General features: G+C 41.2%; 1 protein-coding gene across 3 annotated transcripts in view; it reads right to left on the bottom strand.

Moving 5' to 3' along the window:
• ATG2B (autophagy related 2B) overlaps nt 1-18238 on the bottom strand; it is a 74827-nt gene extending 56589 nt beyond the window's left edge. For all 3 annotated transcript variants that reach the window (XM_047739229.1, XM_047739228.1, XM_047739226.1), the window contains exons 1-5: nt 17614-18238; nt 5492-5654; nt 2303-2455; nt 1577-1679; nt 45-207 (exon numbers count right to left, since the gene is read on the bottom strand). In XM_047739229.1, coding sequence (XP_047595185.1) covers nt 45-207; nt 1577-1679; nt 2303-2455; nt 5492-5654; nt 17614-17775 — 744 coding nt within the window. In that variant the 5' untranslated portion in view covers nt 17776-18238. The remainder of the gene's footprint in view (nt 1-44; nt 208-1576; nt 1680-2302; nt 2456-5491; nt 5655-17613) is intronic.
• Nucleotides 18239-18292: the final 54 nt, after the last annotated feature.

Here is an 18292-nt window from a genome sequence, read left to right on the forward strand (position 1 = left end):
AAATCTATGATTTAGTGTTTGTTTTCTTGGTTTGTTTTTCTTACCGCTGGTGCAGTTGAACACACTGGGGAAGATTTTGCTGACGCAGAAAACTCCTCCCAGAAGAGAGACACTCCGGAGAGCTGGAGTAACTTGTGAGCAAAGGCTGTGGGCTGATGCACGTTAATTCCTGAGGCCTCATCAGCAGCTTCATCACAGTAGACAGTTCTCCACGTTCAAAACAGAAAACGTTGGCGTAAGAAAACCTACTTGCAAGTCTAAGAAACACACATAGCTTCTAAAGGTGAAGGGTTTTCTAGTGTTACCACTCCTCAGAAAATGCCTCATGTGGTCAGCATCAGAGCTTCACTACAGGAAAGGTTTTCACCAAGAGACCTCAACCTCAAGAAGGATAATTTTATGAGGCTCCTAAACTGGGAGGAGAGATTCATAGCTTCCTAAAGTTCACCTCAAGGAAAACTATTCCTGTGCTCCCTCACAAACATCTCTTGGTAACAGACAGCATTTGGCTCCAAGTCACAAGCCCAAAATGAATGACATTTCTTGAATTCTTATGACTATTCTACAGGTTCTTAGGACTCACCATTTCATTTTCAACAAAATACAGAAGGTAGTTCTACATCCATGAGATTTTAGATATTTTTTAATATACCATTTCAGGTAATCCAACCTAATTTCAAAAATCTGTTAACAATAACTGTTTGACTAATAGGTAATTTAATGATGATAGAAAGATAGAAACCATGACATATTTGCTTAAAATTTGGTAAAAGCTCCCAACAGATCCCTGTACAAAGTGTCTTTGGTGCTCAGTGCACATACTTCATTCCGCACATTTCGGTCACATTAAGACACAGGTGAACAGTGACTACCTCAAGGGCAACCCTCTCAGGTCTCCTCCTTCTTTGGGCACTTTGTACGATCTGTATGTTACTGTACTCTCAATAAACTGGGCTTTGCTCCCCACCAAACAAAACAAAACAAAAACAGTGACAACCTCAAATCAACACTCAGCTATTTATAAGGCTCCAAGTGGTCATACACGGAAAATGGAGTCCATACACGGAAAATGGAGTCCTGGTTTCCATCTTTTTCAGTAAATCACTATCGCACAGATACTCTCACAGAATCCTCTCAAAGAAAACCACAGGCTTAGCCTTTCTCATGAAAGCAACACTTAGATCAAGCACAGGAAAGCAAAGAAGACCTTCGTATTAACGAGACGCTCCAAAACAGGGTGTCACTAGTAAGAAAAAACTGTTAGGAGTGCCTTCAACTTAGCAGCACTCACATACTCACGATTTTCATTTGACATTAACTAAAGAGAATCCTTTGCTCTGAATCCCACACAGTACTATATACAATTATACCTCAACTGGTACTTTAAGCTGTCAGTAATGGGATTAGAACGGATCTTGAAGAGCAGCGCTTTACCTGGAAACCATACGATATAGTAGTAACTCAACAGCATCACTTCTAATCTCTAAAAGCATCATGAAATCTAATAAAAGTCAGATCTTACTATTTATACAAGAACAGAATAAGGTTGTTTATTCTCAGATATAAGAAGTCTTACCTTTCTATTCGAATTTCAAGTGCAGTTCCAGTTTTGGAATTTTCTGGCACATGTTCAATTCTCAAGACAGTGTCTATAAACGTGACTTTCACTCTTCTTAGTACTAGAGCAAACAGGTAACTGTCAACATGAGACCACATGTATACGAAATAAAAATTTCTAATGAAAAGAATAATTACTAGTTTAATAAGAACTTACAAAATAAAGTAAAATCCCCAAATCTTGAGTTTGGAAATAGACATTCTGCCCTACTGAGCACCTACCCCAACACATCCCAACAGATACATGTGCAATGCCTAACACTCTCTGAACTCTAAACCCTTCGTCATACAAGCATAATAAAAGGCACAGAGGAGAAACTAGGATACAAAAGGACATGAAATTAAATTGAATATTTAAAATAACCTCAATTCTAAAGTTAAATTGAATATTTAAAATAACCTCTCAGGCTCTCTGCTCAGCAGGGAGCCTGCTTCCCTTCCTCTCTCTCTCTCCGCCTGCCTCTCTACCTACTTGTGATCTCTGTCTGTCAAATAAATGAAATCTTTAAAATAACCTCAATTCTAAAGTTCTGAAGTGAGAAGAGAAACTCCTTAAAAAAAAAAAAAAAATCAGTCCAATGGATTTTCCTTATACAAGGCTTACTAAAGAAAGGTACTAAATTACTTGCGGGTGGGGGAGAGAAGAAAAAAAAAGAAAGAAAGAAAGAAAATGCTCAATGCCAACCTGTTTCAATGGTTTCAGCAAACTTCTCAAGTCCTTCAAAAGGCTGCGATGCTTCTCCTTGTTCATCTGTTAATTTCTGGCGAAGACATTCTTTTGCCAACTGCATACTGCTCGTCATGAAACTTGACCAATACATAGGCTCAGAACCAGTTGCTGCAGAAAATATAGATTGATCCTAAATAACTTCTCATAGTTACAACAAAGCCATTTCTTAAAATGCCACATTTGAAACGTGCTCAGTGTTTCAAATCCTTATTTAATCCTTATTTAACATATTTAACATCATGGTATTACCTAGGCATATGATAGTCTATGAGATTTAAGCATCACCTTATAATAACGAAGTGAAAAAAAAAATCACAGAAAGAAGTCCAGAGATACGTGTTCTCATTAAATGATATGTATCTGTCAAATGTTAACTTATGAATTCATTCAACAAGTATTTAATGCATGCATGGTACGGTTCAAAATACTGTAGAACAGGGGTCAACAAATTTCTTTTGGCAAGGGTCAGATGGTAAATAATTTAGGCCTTGTGGGCCCTACAGGGCCTCTACCCTAACTACTCACCACTCTCACTCTAGTGCAAAAGCAGGCGGAGAGAGTAAGGAAATGAATGAGTATGGCAGTGTTCCAATACAAATTTATTTACAAAAATATGATAGATCAAATTTGGCCTACAGGCAATAGTTAGAGGACCCTGCTGTAGGGGTCAGAAAAATAATGATTAATTCTCCCCACAGAGAGCCTACAATATAGTGGAAGAAATGAGATGTGGTTAAGAAGAATTAGTAAGCAACTATGCAATGTCAACAGAAAACATGGATGGCTAAACCAAGAGGCTGACTCTTCCCATGGACAGAATTTAATAGGAAATCTGGTAGAGGTGGCATCTGACCTAGGCTTTAGAAGGTCAGTATAAATGTAGATAAGATAGAAGAACATCCTTGGAAGAATCCATGAACTGGGAAAAATCCTTCCCAGATCATCCCTCAAAGAATGGCACTACACTTCCTTACATTATTCAAAACAAACTGACAGATTACTACAATTACTGCCTCCCAAAATGGAATTTAAAAATCCTTCTCGTGGAATATTTTTAAAAGCAGAATATTTAACTTTCCATAGGAAAATATTATTCTATCTACTCATCATGGTTAAAAAAAAATAAAATATTCTTGTTAATTAAATGCCATTATCGAGGAGGATTTCCATGCACAGACTACCATTTTCAAAGTAAAGGTGCTACTAATTCTAATAAGCATAAAATTTAAACTCTGGTGTTCCAGAAAGCATTTAGGATTATAATTCTTCAAGTATTTCTTGACCAACATCACTTGCCACTCAAAGAATTTAAATTCAGAATTTAAGATGATTTAGATGGTGACTCTATTGGCTTAAAAAATACATACACATACACCCCCCCCAACACACACACTCCAGAGCAGAAAATCTGAGCTATTTAACAGAGCACAGTGGTTAAGATTACAGACTCCAGAAGTAGATTGCCTGGGTTGAGATCCCAAATTTCCACTGAACTAGCTATGACCTTGGACAAGTTACTGAATTCACCTGCACTTCAATGTCCTGCTCCATAAAAATGGAGATAACGAACATGTCTATTTCAAACCGCCATGATAAAATAATACTGGTAAAGCACTCACAACAGCATCTGGCATGCAAGCAGCTCTATACACGTTTAATAAGTCAGAAAATGGCATATAACTAAAGCTACCATCCAGATATACTTATATAACTTACTACTTTAAAGCTTTTCCCTCCCAAATTTTTCTTTGAAAAATTTCAATCCTAAGGAAGAGGTGAAAATATGGTGCAATGAACACCTGCACAGCCTTCATTTAGACTCATCACAGCTATGCACACACACACACACACACACACACACACTCTCTCTCTCTCTCTCTCTCTCATCCTTCTGCTGAACTATCTGAAGGTAAACTGCAGGCACCCTAACACTCCCAAACACCTGAGCAGATAACTCCTAAGAATACAAATATTCCCATGCGAAAGCTCAGTGACATGAACACACCCAAGAAACACAACACCGACAAAATACTATCTTCTATACATTCTACACCCAAATTTCTCAGCTGTCCCAGTAATATCCTTCGTAACAAAAACAAACAAAAACACAGGATTATCTACTGCAGTTATTCATGACTTATTCTTCTTTAATCTGGAACAATTCCTCTACCTCTCGTCTTTCCTGATACTGATACGTCAAAAGAGGACCAGTTAGCCTACAGAATGTTCCTAATTTTAGATTTGTCAAGTCCTTCTTCCTTACAGTGCTATTCAGACTATGCACTTGTAACAGGAACAGTATATACATGACGTGTCTTTGTTAGCCATCCCATCAGGACCCACATCATGGCCCTCTGACCCACTACTGATGGGACTAAGACTGACGATTAAGGTCGCTGTGGCAACTATCAATTTCCTCCACTGCGAAAGAAACATTTTTCTCTCTGTAAACAGTGTGTCATCAAGGGGAAGTATGTTGGTACATCACAAATCAAGCTCCTCAATGACCTGTCACCAGGTGGGGTTAGGATTCACTGATCATTACCACCTCAATCAATTTTTACCATGGTTGTCAAAACCATGGTGATGGTCTATCATTTTTTTCTACTCTAGTAAATTGACATTCTACTGCAACAAAGAGCTTTCCCTTCTTCCTGCCTCCCTTACATACAGATTTGTATGTATGGACGTAACAGTATTTGTAACAGTATGGACATAGAGCTATTTTTTTTTAAATTCCACATGTTATAATCCATTTATTGTTATTAGTCCCAGATTTGGCCAAAGAGAGCACCCAACAAGTCCAGTCCTCTGTCCTTTTAACATTTCTCCATCAATCTTTGAGCACTTCCTTGGTTTCTGGCACAATACTTTGAAACTTTAAAACACATGTCTCTTTATACAAGTGGTAACAAATAATTAACCAAATCATCAGTACACTAAATTTCCTGTGGGTAAACAGGGCAAGAAGTAACACTAAAGGTAAAATCACACCCCCCCAAGTCCTAATATTTTATCTACTGATAATCTCACAAATAAATGCTAAGTAATAAATACTTAATTTAATACAGTTAGGTTACTTTCCCAATCTGTGAAGAATACAATAAAAACAAATAAAACAGAAACACGTAACAACACACCTACCTAGGCGGGGTCTAGGCCGGAAGACCATTTCTAGCCCTTTCACTTCTAGTGCACAATTCTCCTGCAGCAAGGAGCCCCACGGAACTGATAGAGAAATTGACTGTATGAATCCTTCAGTGACTTCTAAAGGCGCATCTGCTGACTCCAGGATCTCATTGAGACACTAAAGAGAAAAACCAAACGCATTTTGAAATCACAGGAATCAGAACTCAAAATTGTTAACTTATTCAAAGACGCTGAGTATACGCATGTATGTGTGTCAGACACTAGGGATACGGAAACCAGAATCCAAGATAAAGATTCTCCATGCTCAGAAGTTTACAAGACAGCTTGCCATGAAAGACACACATAAATAAGGTGCTATGAGCTACATGAAAGAGGAAATACACTGTACTCTTTTGGAGAATGTAACGGAACCTAACCTGGAGACCCAAGGCAGGGCACCTGAAGAAATGCCATTTAAAAGTGAGACCAGAGAAAGCTGAGGAGTTAACCAAACTAAGTGGCCCCAACAGAGACAGCAGTGTGTGGAATAATCAAAGAAAGCAGAGGTTAGAGAGCACAAGCCCATGGACCTGAGACACAAAACTTTGAGAAGGAAAAGCTACTTTAGGCTCCAGTGTAGTGTGCTAGGGTAAAAGAGCCAGAGGTAAAACTATACAGATAAGGGAGAGTGAAATCCAAACAGCCTAGTAATTCATGTTAAAGAGCCTAACATTTATCTAAGAGCAAAATGTAGCCACTGAAAGGTTTTAAGCAGGAAACCATGATGAGATTAGAACTCTGTTCAGTTCTGCTACCAAGACAAGCATGTATTGGAAGAAAGCAAAACTCAGGCAGAAAGGCCGTTCTGAGTTAAGAAAAGCTAGGGAAATTGGTTTGGTGAGGACAAGGACACTGAGGATAGTATGAAGTGGACAGATTTTTTGTACAATATTAGGAAGTAGAATTAACTGGCATAATGAGAAATAATGAAAAGAAAGAATGAAGAATGACTTCCAGGCTGGGGACCTGGGCAGCTGGTCAGCTAGCAGTGCCATTTCCTGAGAAAAAACCTGGAGAAGCGGGTTGGGGAAGCTCGGTAGCGGAGTTCCAAAGAGTAAATGTGAGCAGACATCTAGGCGGTGATATCCAGAGGCAGTTGGATATCCTGGTCTAGATGTCTGGACAGCCACCTGGGCTGAAGATACAGAAGGGTATTATGAATCCTGAGGGCCAATGAAGCCCTAGGGTGAGGAGAGACAGCCTTTAGGAACTTGTATAGGGTTAAATGTCAAGAGGCCTAGGACTAAGTCCAGATAAACACCAACATTTAAAAATTAAGAATCTGGGGGCGCCTGAGTGGCTCAGTCGGTTGGGCGTCTGCCTTTGGCTCGGGTCATGATGCCAGGGTCCTGGGATCGAGTTCAGCATCGGGCTCTCTGCTCGGTGGGGAGCCTGCTTCTCCCTCTCTGTCTCCCACTCCCCCTGCTTGTGTTCCCTCTCTCGCTGTGTCTCTCTCTGTCAAATAAATAAATAAAATCTTTTAAAAAAAAAAAATTAAGAATCTGGGGTGCCTCGATGCTCAGTCAGTTGGGCGTGGGACTTGATTTCAACTCAGGTCATGACCTCAGGGTCGTGAGATCCAGCCTTACATCAGGCTCCATGCTAGGCATGGAGCCCACCTGAGGAACCTGCAAAGTCAATTAGAATAAAAGCAGAGAGGTAGAAGGAAAATCAAGAAAGCCTTACATCCCCCCAAATCGTGGAAAGACAAGTATAAAAAGTGGTGCAGTGCAACAAAGGCAAAAAGAGACCAAAGGTTTTTGAGTGTCCACTGGATTTTCTTAATATTTAGGGTACTAATGATGTGGTAGGGAAAACCAGACTACAACAGAAGGAAGACAGAATGGATGTAAATATACTTAATAGAATAATTAAGTGTATTTCTTGACAATGTACTTCATAAATTAAAATAACAGGGCGCTTGGGTGGCTCAGTGGGTTAAAGCCTCTGCCTTCAACTCAGGTCATGATCCCAGGGTCCTGGGATCAAGCCCCACATCAGAAGGGAGCCTGCTTCCTTCTCTCGCTGCCTGCCTCTCTGCCTACTTGTGATCTCTGTCAAATAAATAAATAAATTCTTTTAAAAAATTTAAAATAACAAATGCTTATTAAATGCCAGTGTGTATGTAAGGTACTTCTGCACGCTACGGTGAATAACAGTGTCATAATTCTTTGTCTACCTAATGCTGAATGTTGAGATTTAGACTGGCTCACATTTTCTCATTGTACGTCACTACTTTAAAAGCTTTCTTCATGCTATATTTGTGTAACCCTACAGACTTTCTGAAGAGTACATGGGCATGGGTGGTTTTAAGGTAAACACATTCATATCCTCAATTCCACAAATATACTCTGTACTAAAATTGACCTTCCTGAGAAGAGTACTTAACCATGGCACCATGTTGGATCTCCTCTCCCATATTCCCTTGTACAATCTCCGTTCTCCCACTTCGCCAAAAAGGCTTATCTTTTCCCTTCCCGAATCCTCCTTTGTGCACTACCCAGGGTATAAAAATCTCCAGGAAGCACCAACAGTTAAGTTTGCTAGTCCTTCTGTATCTTATACATATCTTTGGCATGACACTCAAAGTCAAAGAACTAAGTGATGTTGCTATTACAAAATCCCTTCAATTCTCATCTACTTATTGATGACTCAGGGCTATAACTATTTTAAAAACTTGAAATTTATGACGAGCTCTATCAAATTCTAGTTGTAAGTATATTCATTTATGGGCACATGAACTAATCAGGGAAAATGGGGGAAACCACCTACCCACATCATTAAGAAATGTATTTCTAGGGCACCTGGGTGGCTCATTCGGTTAAGTATCTCCCTTTGGCTCACATCATGATCCTGGGGTCCTGGGATTGAACCCCGCAGTGGGTTCCCTGCCCAGCGGAGAGACTGCTTCTCCTTCTCCCTCTGCCCCTTACTCCCAACCCCTGCTTGTGCTCTAACAGAGTAAAATCTAAAGAAAAAAAGTATTTCCAATAGAACTTTTTCACATTTAGTTATTAGTTAGTTATTAGTTATAACAGTTATTATTGTTTTGATCAACTGTACTTATAATCTGTACTTATGATAATCACAGTTCCAGAGGGAAAAATATTAATACTTAAAAAGCCTAATGATTACCTGAAGGAAATACTGTTAAGATCAATATGGGAAACCCTTAGAGGAACAAAGGAAATCACTAAAAAATCTCAAAAAACATCAAGTGAGGAAATCATTAAAGCAATTAAAACAGGAATTAAATTTTAAAATGAATTAGAAAAAAATACTTAATGCAAAAGAAAGCTGGACAGTAACAGTAAATTTTTAAACATGGTCAATTTCAATTCAGTTATATTTTTATTGTAGAGAAATCACAGCACAATCAATAAAAGACTTAAGCATAAAATATATAAATTAAGATAAACTTTTGCAAAGCAAGATGGACATAGGAGTTCAATGGGAAAAGATACAATGTTAAATTTCCAACTATTAATGAAGAGTTTGTTCAAGCATTTTTGAATGTATAGTGGTGGGTATTCAGATCCTACTGGGTGAAAATATGTATTTTTTACACCAATATTTACAACACAATAAAAATTATTCTCTACAACTATTTAAAATGCTAAAAAGAAAACTAAAGGCCAAGCTGGAGTCACTTGCCCCCCAGGACAGCAAACTGACTTAACTGCAGTTTCAACCTCTCCAGGAATGAAATTTTAGGCCCATCAATCTGGATTTTCTTGTTGGCAACCAATGAGGTAATCTGTCTCGTGGGCTCTCCACCCCAAAGGAAGATGAGGTGATCCACCTAAATCTCCCGCTCTTCCCCCTAAGGAAAGAAGTCCTTTCCAGAAAGATCTTTTTCAGAAACAATCTCTTCTTTTGCTAGTAGCTTCTACCCCACCCTCCCTGCTTTCAGTAAAAACCTTCCCTTTTGCACCACACTGGAGTCCCTCTACCTGCTAGGTGGGGTACTATGTGACTCAGCCAATTAGATTTTCAAATGCTCTTGGGTGAATTTTGGTTTTTAACTAAATTTATTATTAAAAAATTTTAAGTCAGTTTGAAAATGCACAAGGAATGCAATACTTTTTCAAAAATTTTAAGAGAAAACTGGGCAGACGTGTTTAAAGAACACTCCTTTAAAAGAACACGTATTGAGGTCCTATCTCAGTCACTTTACTAGCTGGAAGGCCTTGGACAAATTCTTAGGTCTCAATTTACTCATCCATAAAATAGGACAGCATCTATTTCACAGGGTTATGGTGAACATAAATGAGATAATAATGCATAAAGCTATTAACATAGTTCCTGATACCGAGTATACGCTTTATAATGTTGACTCTTGTTCTTTATGTTGTGTGGACCTACACAGAGCAATGATGAGTACTACTAGGAACTCAAGGTATATTTGACAGTATGCAGAAAGAAAAACATTAAATTACATTTCTCTTTAGTATATGCCATAAAACTAACTAGGAAACTACACCCTTATTGGTTTAAACCAAGGCATCAGGATTCAAAGATAAAATAGAGCATTAAAATTAGAAAGACCTGGGGTGCCTGGGTGGCTCAGTGAGTCATGATCCCAGGGTCCTGGGATGGAGCCTCACATCAGGCTCTCTGCTCAGTGGGGAGCCTGCTTCCCTCTCTCTCTCTCTGCCTGCCTCTCTGCCTACTTGTTCTCTCTCTCTCTGTCAAATAAATAAATAAAATCTTTAAAAAAAATTAGAAAGACCTGACTTAAATTAACATTTGATTAGCATTTATTACATACAGGACACCACACTACACTATTCTATCTATGTTACTGCACTGAATCATCATAATAGCTCTCTGAAGTATGCTTTCATATTTTCGTGCCTGTTTTACAGATAAGGCAAATGAGATCAGAAGAGTTGTTATCTCTGAGAGAGATGAGATTAAGGGCTACTACTTCATACTCAATACATTCCACACACACACACTTCATCTTTACCATTTGAATTTTTTGCAATGAGCATGTTAATTATATAATAAAAGCAAATAATTTAAAATATACTAAAGCGTTTTAAACTATGTGTATATATATATATATATATAGACAATGACAACCTCTGTAACATGGGATCTGTTATTAGACATCTAGGAAACTGGATTTGATAGAATTCTCTTCCCAATAAATACCACCTTTTCATTTGTTTCAATTCTGTGGCTACCTTAAACTTGTAACAGTTCAGAAAGGGTTTTTTATGGCATTGAAGAATAGTATTAAAAGAAATAATCTGGTAATGTTACGATAATAGTTCTGAAAAGAGTCAACAGTTCAAGAATTTACACTGTGCCACGAAGGTACAAAATACCATCTCTAAACAGAAGATGTTTAAATAGGTCATACTTAGATACAGTCTGTCAATGTACTTGGGCAAAATCCCCTATATTCACTATCATAAAGTACTTGGAAATTCACTCATTCTGTGAAACTACAAGGTCTACCACAGGAGAGTAAGACGAAATTCTCAGCCTACTTGGCCAAATGGATTCCCTGTTACCTACTCGGGCAACATTTTCCTCATTAGCCCAAAGCAGTACATCCTTGTGACTAATTCTTAACCTAAAAGAGCTACCTGAAGTGCTCAGCAGGTGTCCTATCCCAGATTAGACTTTTTCTTATGCTGAAGGCCATTTTGCTTTCAGTTATCAGTAAGTTCCATGCACAAAGATAGAAAAAGAGAAGTTAACACTGGTCTACTACACCATTTGGCATAGAATTAGTAATCGATGTTGTCTGAACTAAAGATAATTTTATTACATACACCAGTATAAGCAGGAAAGCAACAGAGAGATTATTAAGTTGAAATCAATGTCTTTTTTTTTTTTAATCAATGTCTTAATGTCTATCTTCCTGGACATACTGAACTTCTGTGAAGAAAGGGTCTTTATCCACTTCTATATACCCCAGCCCCTCACACTGACACATGCTAAGAACCCAATAAATGTAAATGAACCAACTGATCAAGAAACTGCAGTTAAAAAAATAGGAATAAAGTCAAGTCTTAAAGAATTTCCTTCTTTCAATATTTTAAATTTTCAGCCACTTCCTTGGGAAAACAATTTTTTAACGTATGACCCACTACAGTTGTAGAATACTTTCAAACACTCCGCTTCTACTCCTCCCTCCCACCCTAAGCCCTTCCAAGGTAATGATCTCCAAAGTGCGTTATATGTATCCCAGAGAGCATAACAGAGGACTTATAAGTATATGAGAAGTTAGACATTCTATATTCAACTCTTCCACATTTTTAGATTTAAAAGTTGTGCCAATATTTAATATACACATGGGCATGGATACTCTCACTCACACCGTTCATCAGACTGGCACAAGGCGAAGGCTCCACACTGAGGAAATGTTAAGCGTGGTGCCCTCACTTGGATATTCCATTTCAGCACACTGAGAGTTATTTCGCACAGATTCTACATTAATAAAAACAGATCGGGTGAGGGGCGCCTGGATGGCTCAGCAGGTTAAAGCCTCTGCCTTAGGCCCAGGTCATGATCCCAGGGTCCTCGGATCAAGCCCCGCATCGGGCTCTCTGCTCGGCGGGAAGCCTGCTTCTCCATCTGTCAAATAAATAAATAAAATCTTTAAAAAAAAAAAAAAACAGATCAGGGGGCCTGGGTGGCTCAGTCAAGCCACTGCCTTTGGGCTCAGGTCATAATCAGAGTCCAGCGATCCCCACATCGGGCTCCTTGCGAAGCAGGGAGCCTGCTTCTCTCCTGCCTGCCATTCCCCCTGTTTGTGCTTGCTCTCTCCCCCTCCCTCTCTCTCTCTCTGTCAAATAAATACATAAAAATCTTTTTAAAAAATTATAAAATAAAAGGTGCCTGGGTGGCTCAATGGGTTAAGCCTCTGCCTTCGGCTCAGGTCATGACCTCAGGGTCCTAGGATCCAGGCCTGCATTGGGCTTGGGCTCTCTGCTTTGCAGGGAGCATGCTTCCCCTCTCTCTCTCTCTGCCTGCCTCTCTGCCTACTTGTGGCCTCTTTCTCTCTCAAATAATTTTAAAAATCTTTAAAATAAAAAATAAAATAATAAAAATAAAAATAGATCTCGAAACAGTAAGGTCTTTGTAAAGAGACAGAATGTGACAAAAACTTTGATTTCCTGGTTTTCTTAAGGCCAAATATTTAAGAGTTGAATTTAAAGATGATAAGCAGTTTTCTTCTACAAAGAGTTCTAAATATACTGTTTATGTGATGACCCATAGCTATTAATAGCGCATGCTACCTAGTGGGTATATTCCTAAAAACAAAACAGACCATCTTTTCAAAGTGAAGTTATCACTTTAGGGGCACCTAGGTGGCCCAGTTGATTAGGTGTCTTGACTCTTGGTTTCGGCTCAGGTCATGATCTCAGGGTAGTTAAGACCGAACCCTGTCTTGGGCTCTGCGCTCAGCATGGACTCTGCTTGAGACGGTCTCTCTCCCTCTCTCTCTGCACCCCGCAAAAGGAAGTCAAGGTATCACTTTAATAATGAATGAGAAAATAACTGCTTCTCAAGGCACCTGGCTGGCTAGGTTGGTAGAGTGTGAGACTCTTGATCTTGGGATTGTGAGTTCAAGCCCCATGTTGGGTACAGAGATTACTTAAAAATAAAATCTTAAAAAAAAAAAAAAGAAAGAAAAGAAATGAAAAATGAAAAACTGGAGCACCAGGGTGGCTCAGTCAGTTGAGTCCTCCGCCTTCAGCTCAGGTCATGATCTCAGGGTCCTGGGATTGAGCCCCCGCATCGGGCTCTCTCCTCAGCAGGGAGACTGCTTCTCCCTCTCCTCCCCCAAACCCTGTCTTGTGTTCTCTCGTTCTCTGTCAAATAAGTAAATAAAATCTTTAAAAAGGAAAAAAAAAAAAAAAAAAGGAAAAAGTGATTTTCAAAGGATACCCATACTGCAGAGAAGACATTCTGGAAAATTGTATTTGGGAAATGTTTCCAGCCATACATGATTTTGTTACTAAAACTATTAAAAATAGTCTATTTTTTAAAGTCCTCTACATAGGTTATAAAAGATTTGAAAACACAAGATTATCCCCGTGAATCAAAAAATCTTAAAAGAATTTTTTAAAAATAGGTTCTAGGGGCACCTGGGTGGCTCAGTGGGTTAAAGCCTCTGCCTTCGGCTCAGGTCATGATCCCAGGGTCTTGGGATCGAGCCACCAAATGGGCTCTCTGCTCAGCAGGGAGCCTGCTTCCTCCTCTTTCTCTCTGCCTACTTGTGATCTCTGTCAAATAAATAAATAAAATCTTTTAAAAAATAAAGTAGGTTCTAAAGTTAATCTTTTATATATATAAAAATGCAACAACTTCCAATCAATTGGCAAGAAAAACTGAGACTAAGGAAGAAGGGAATGTCACAACCAATTTCAACACAATCCTGTGCATAATTGATTTTTGAGAATCTAAACATTACAAATGTCGCCAATGATGTGATTCTTCCATTTGGATCTATGAATCTTTGCCAGGTATCTTTTTCACTCATGAAAATCATTAAAATCAAGAGTCAAAAGCAACTGAATTTGGAATCAGAACTTTAAAGAGTTCGGACACCTGAGTAGCTCAGTCAGCAGAGTGTCTGCCTTCCGCTCAGGTCCTGATCCCAGAGTCCTGGGATGAGTCCTGTGACCCACTCCCTGCTGAGCAGGGAGCCTGCCTCTCCTTCTGCCTTCCGCTCCCCCTGTGTGTGCAGATTCACACATGCACGCTGTCAATCTCTGGCAAATAACATAAAATCTTAAAAATTAAAAAAAAAAAGAACTTTGAAGAGTTATAGCTAAGTATCACATCAAAATGTATCCTAGTTCATACACAGCACACTAGAATTGATAAATCAGCAAGAGCAAATGTCTACTGAATGCTTTAATATTTTAACTGGGCATATCCTTTGCCTTCAAGAAACAGAACTATAATCTCAGGTTAAGTCCAGCCATAAACTGTTATGTTAACAATCCTGAAGTCAAATTGTAAATTCAATTATTACCACCTGGGGCCCCTGGGTGGCTCAGTTAGTTAAGCATCCAACTCTTGATTTGGGCTCGGGTCATGATCTCAAGAGTCCTGAGATCGGGGTTGGAATCCATGTACGGCTCTACTTAAGATTCCCCTCTCCCTCTCTCTCTCTCCCCCCCACCCTTACCACCTTCACCACAAACCCCCTCTGCCCCTCCCCACACACGTGTGTTCTCATTCTCTCAAAGAGAAACAAAACATGAAAAAACAAAATAGAACCAAAAAAACAAAATATCACTACCTCTGATTTCCCATGAAGATTAAAACTACACAAATAAGAGTGCCTGGCACAGTGCCTGAAATAAACAGATGCTCAATAAACTTAACCGCCTTTTCCCTAGCTTGAAGCCAGTGATTAGAGAATAAGGGGCTTGGGGCCCCTGGGTGGCTCAGTGGGTTAAGCCTCTGCCTTCGGCTCAGGTCATGATCTCGGGGTCCTGGGATTGAGCCCCGAACTGGGCTCTCTGCTCAGCAGGGAGTCTGCTTCCTCCTATCTCTCTGTCTGTCTCTCTGCCTACTATGATCTCTGTCAAAGAAATAAATAAAATCTTTGAAAAAGAGAGAGAGAGAGAGAGAATAAGGGGCTTAAGAATGACAGATTTGAATTCTCACGGTACCACTTGTTATCTAACTTTGGGCACATTTTTTAATTCCAACTTTAAAATAGAAATAATAGGGTGCCTGGGTGGCTCAGTTGGTTAAGCCATTGCCTTCGGCTCAGGACATGATCCCGGAGTCCTGGGAACAAGTCCCACGTCGGGTTCCCAGCTCCATGAGGAGCCTGCTCTGACCTTCTCCCCTCTCATGCTCACTCTCTCGCTCTCTCTCAAATGAATAAATAAAATATTTTTTAAAAATAAAATAAAATAGAGGGGCACCTGGATGGATCAGTCATTAAGCGCCTGCCTTCGACTCGGCTCGTGATCCCAGGGTCCTGGGATCAAGCCCCACATCAGGCTCCCCCCTCGGCGGGAAGCCTGCTTCTCCCTCTCCCACCCCCCTGCTTGTGCTCCCCTCCCCTCCCCTCTCTCGCTGTGTCACTCTCCGCCAAATAATAAATAAAATCTTTTAAAAATATATATAAATAATAATATCCACCTTATTGGTGTCACCTTAATGTGACAAGTCATTAAAAAATAATGCCTAAAGTCACTCAACCCATAAAAGACAATAAACGTCTAATCCTCCTCCTCTAAGATAGCTTATTCATACCTATACTAGAAGTATGTAGATTCATGGGTCATTAACTTAAAAATATCCATCAGGGGGCACCTAGGTGGCTCAGGTTATGATCCCAGCCAAGGTCCTGGGATCAACCACCGCACCAGGCTCTCTGCTCAGCAGGGAGCCTGCTTCCCTTCCTCTCTCTCTGTCTGCCTCTCTGCCTACCTGTGATCTCTGTCTGTCAAATAAATAAATAAAATCTTTTTTAAAAAAATAAAAATTAAAAAAAATATATCCATCAGAATCCCTATCTTCAGCTACGAATTACAGCAATATACTACCCTGACACAGTGTGTGGCATGAAATGCGTACTCCATTAATGTTTATTGAACTCAGGTGAATTACTACAGCTACTGTCACTAAGCCAACAGGCAGCTTGGGCTAGCATGCCCTAGCCTGGCGTGGGACTAGGTCTACGCACACCAGTGCTCTTTCCACTATCATTTGCGGTCTCCCTAATTAATTCATCTACTCACTGAAAAAAAAAATACATGTTTATTCATATTAGTACAAATTCATCGAAGGGTCATAAGATGTTAGCATAATTTGAGTTTTTCGGTTTTCTGAGGCTAAGGAAGTCATTACTCTGTTAACAAACACTTTTATATGAAAGTAAAAAATACTGCATCTGCGTTCGGCTCAGGTCATGATTTCAAGATCCAGGAACTGAGCCCCACATCCAGCTAAAATAAATATTTAAATATTTAATAAAATAAAAAATAAAATATATTTAAAAATATAAATAAAAAAATAAAAAATATTTAAACTTTTTAAACAGCTTAAATGCGGGGGGGAGGTCCTTTTGTTTTCAACGATCACCAGCAAGTCACCTTTGTTTATAACTTCCTAAATGTAACCTGTGTAGGAATGCTTTTAGAAGAGTGAAACTACAATGGCACAACCAACTCAAACCGCCAGCAGCAAACTCCAGCCAACAAATAAAGCGTTGGGGGAAGGAGAGAAGCGGCTTCATTCTTGGTCAACTCAAGGCTGAATACAGTTTGACTGAAAGGACTACGCACTGAATATACAAATGCAGGTACAACCGTATGGGGCGAGTTAAACAACACGTGTACGACACCTGTAAGACCCACAGAGTCAACTCACAGCCTCTGGCTGACAGGTACCAAACAGGTTTTTAAAGGTCTGAAAACTGCAGCCTCAGCGCTTTTGCAACACCTGCTTTTACGATCTGTCACGTGAAGCCAATAAGCACAACTAACCAGCACTACTAGGGCCGCACAACCACTCACAGGCTGGCCTCGTAAACGTACCGTCAAGTGAACGCAGGTAAACCCTGCGGTCGGAGGCCTTCGCCCAACTTCCTTCCAGAAGGCAGACGCTGTACGAGGACCGCGGTGTTCCAGCAGCCAACCCAAAATAAATAAAGGAATAACTAGAAATTCGGACATCCCCAAAGGTCTTCCTCATCCTCAATCTTTCCAGAGCGCCATCCCACGAAATAGGATTTGTTTGCCACGGAAACCCGCGACCCCTGCTACCCAAGAGTCAGCCCCGGTCACCACCTTCCAAGGACCCCTCGAGGCCAGCTTCCCAAAGCCCCCAAACCACTAACACAACTGCTTCCTTCAATGTAGACTCCATCACCTCCGTTAAGTTTCTGACGCACGTGATTTGGGGACGCAAACTTGCTAGAAACAGACTAAGCACTTGAACACGTTTCTGTGAGCCCTGCCACACACTTGGATCCGAACGGTTCCCAGGGAGGGTCTGAACGTCAACAAGCTCGGGGGACACTCGCTCAAATCGCCCTAAGGAGGGGAGCGAGACCCTCCCGGCTGGCCGCCGGCGGCTCTTACCCATTTGTCCAAGGGGACTTGGGCGAGGGACCCGGTGCCCTGGTACAGGTCCAGGCTGAGCTGCTCCAGGCTCAGCTTCTCCTGCAGGAAGTGGCCCAGGTACCTCTGCAGGAGGTACCGACAGGCCCTCTTCTTGATGGACTCGGAAAACGGCCAAGGCATGATGGGGGCTGACGACGCGGCCCGCGGGGGCTGCAGGCGGCGACTCGGGCGCTGGGGCCCAGGCTTCCGCTCCAGGCCGCGGCGGCGGCGGCGGTGCCTCGGGTCCCGGCCGGCGTCCCGGGTCCGCGGCGGGGCCTAAGCCCGGGACAGCACCTCCATGCCCGCTTGGCGCCGGGCGTCCCTCAGGGCGACCCCATCATCCGCGCCGCGCGGCTCGCGCTAGGCCTGGCGGGGACCCGGCACGGGGTGGGAGTGCGGAGCCTCCGCGAGGATCCTCGCAGCCACGGGATGAGGATGCAAGAAAACACCGCGGGAGGCGGCAGGGCCCGAGGCAGATACTGAGGCGCACTCCTCCACAGCCGCCGCGCGACGAATTTGTTGTCATCCGCGGGGCGCGCTCCCGGTTCTGGGACGCTCCCGGCGCGTTCACGACACCCACACTCGCGGCGCGCGGCCGGCGCTGGCGGAAGTGACGCCACACTAGAGCTGAGGAGGCGGGGAGAAGGGCCCTGAAGGG

The sequence above is a fragment of the Lutra lutra genome, chromosome 7, assembly GCF_902655055.1.
Source record: "Lutra lutra chromosome 7, mLutLut1.2, whole genome shotgun sequence".
Lineage (NCBI taxonomy): Eukaryota > Metazoa > Chordata > Mammalia > Carnivora > Mustelidae > Lutra > Lutra lutra.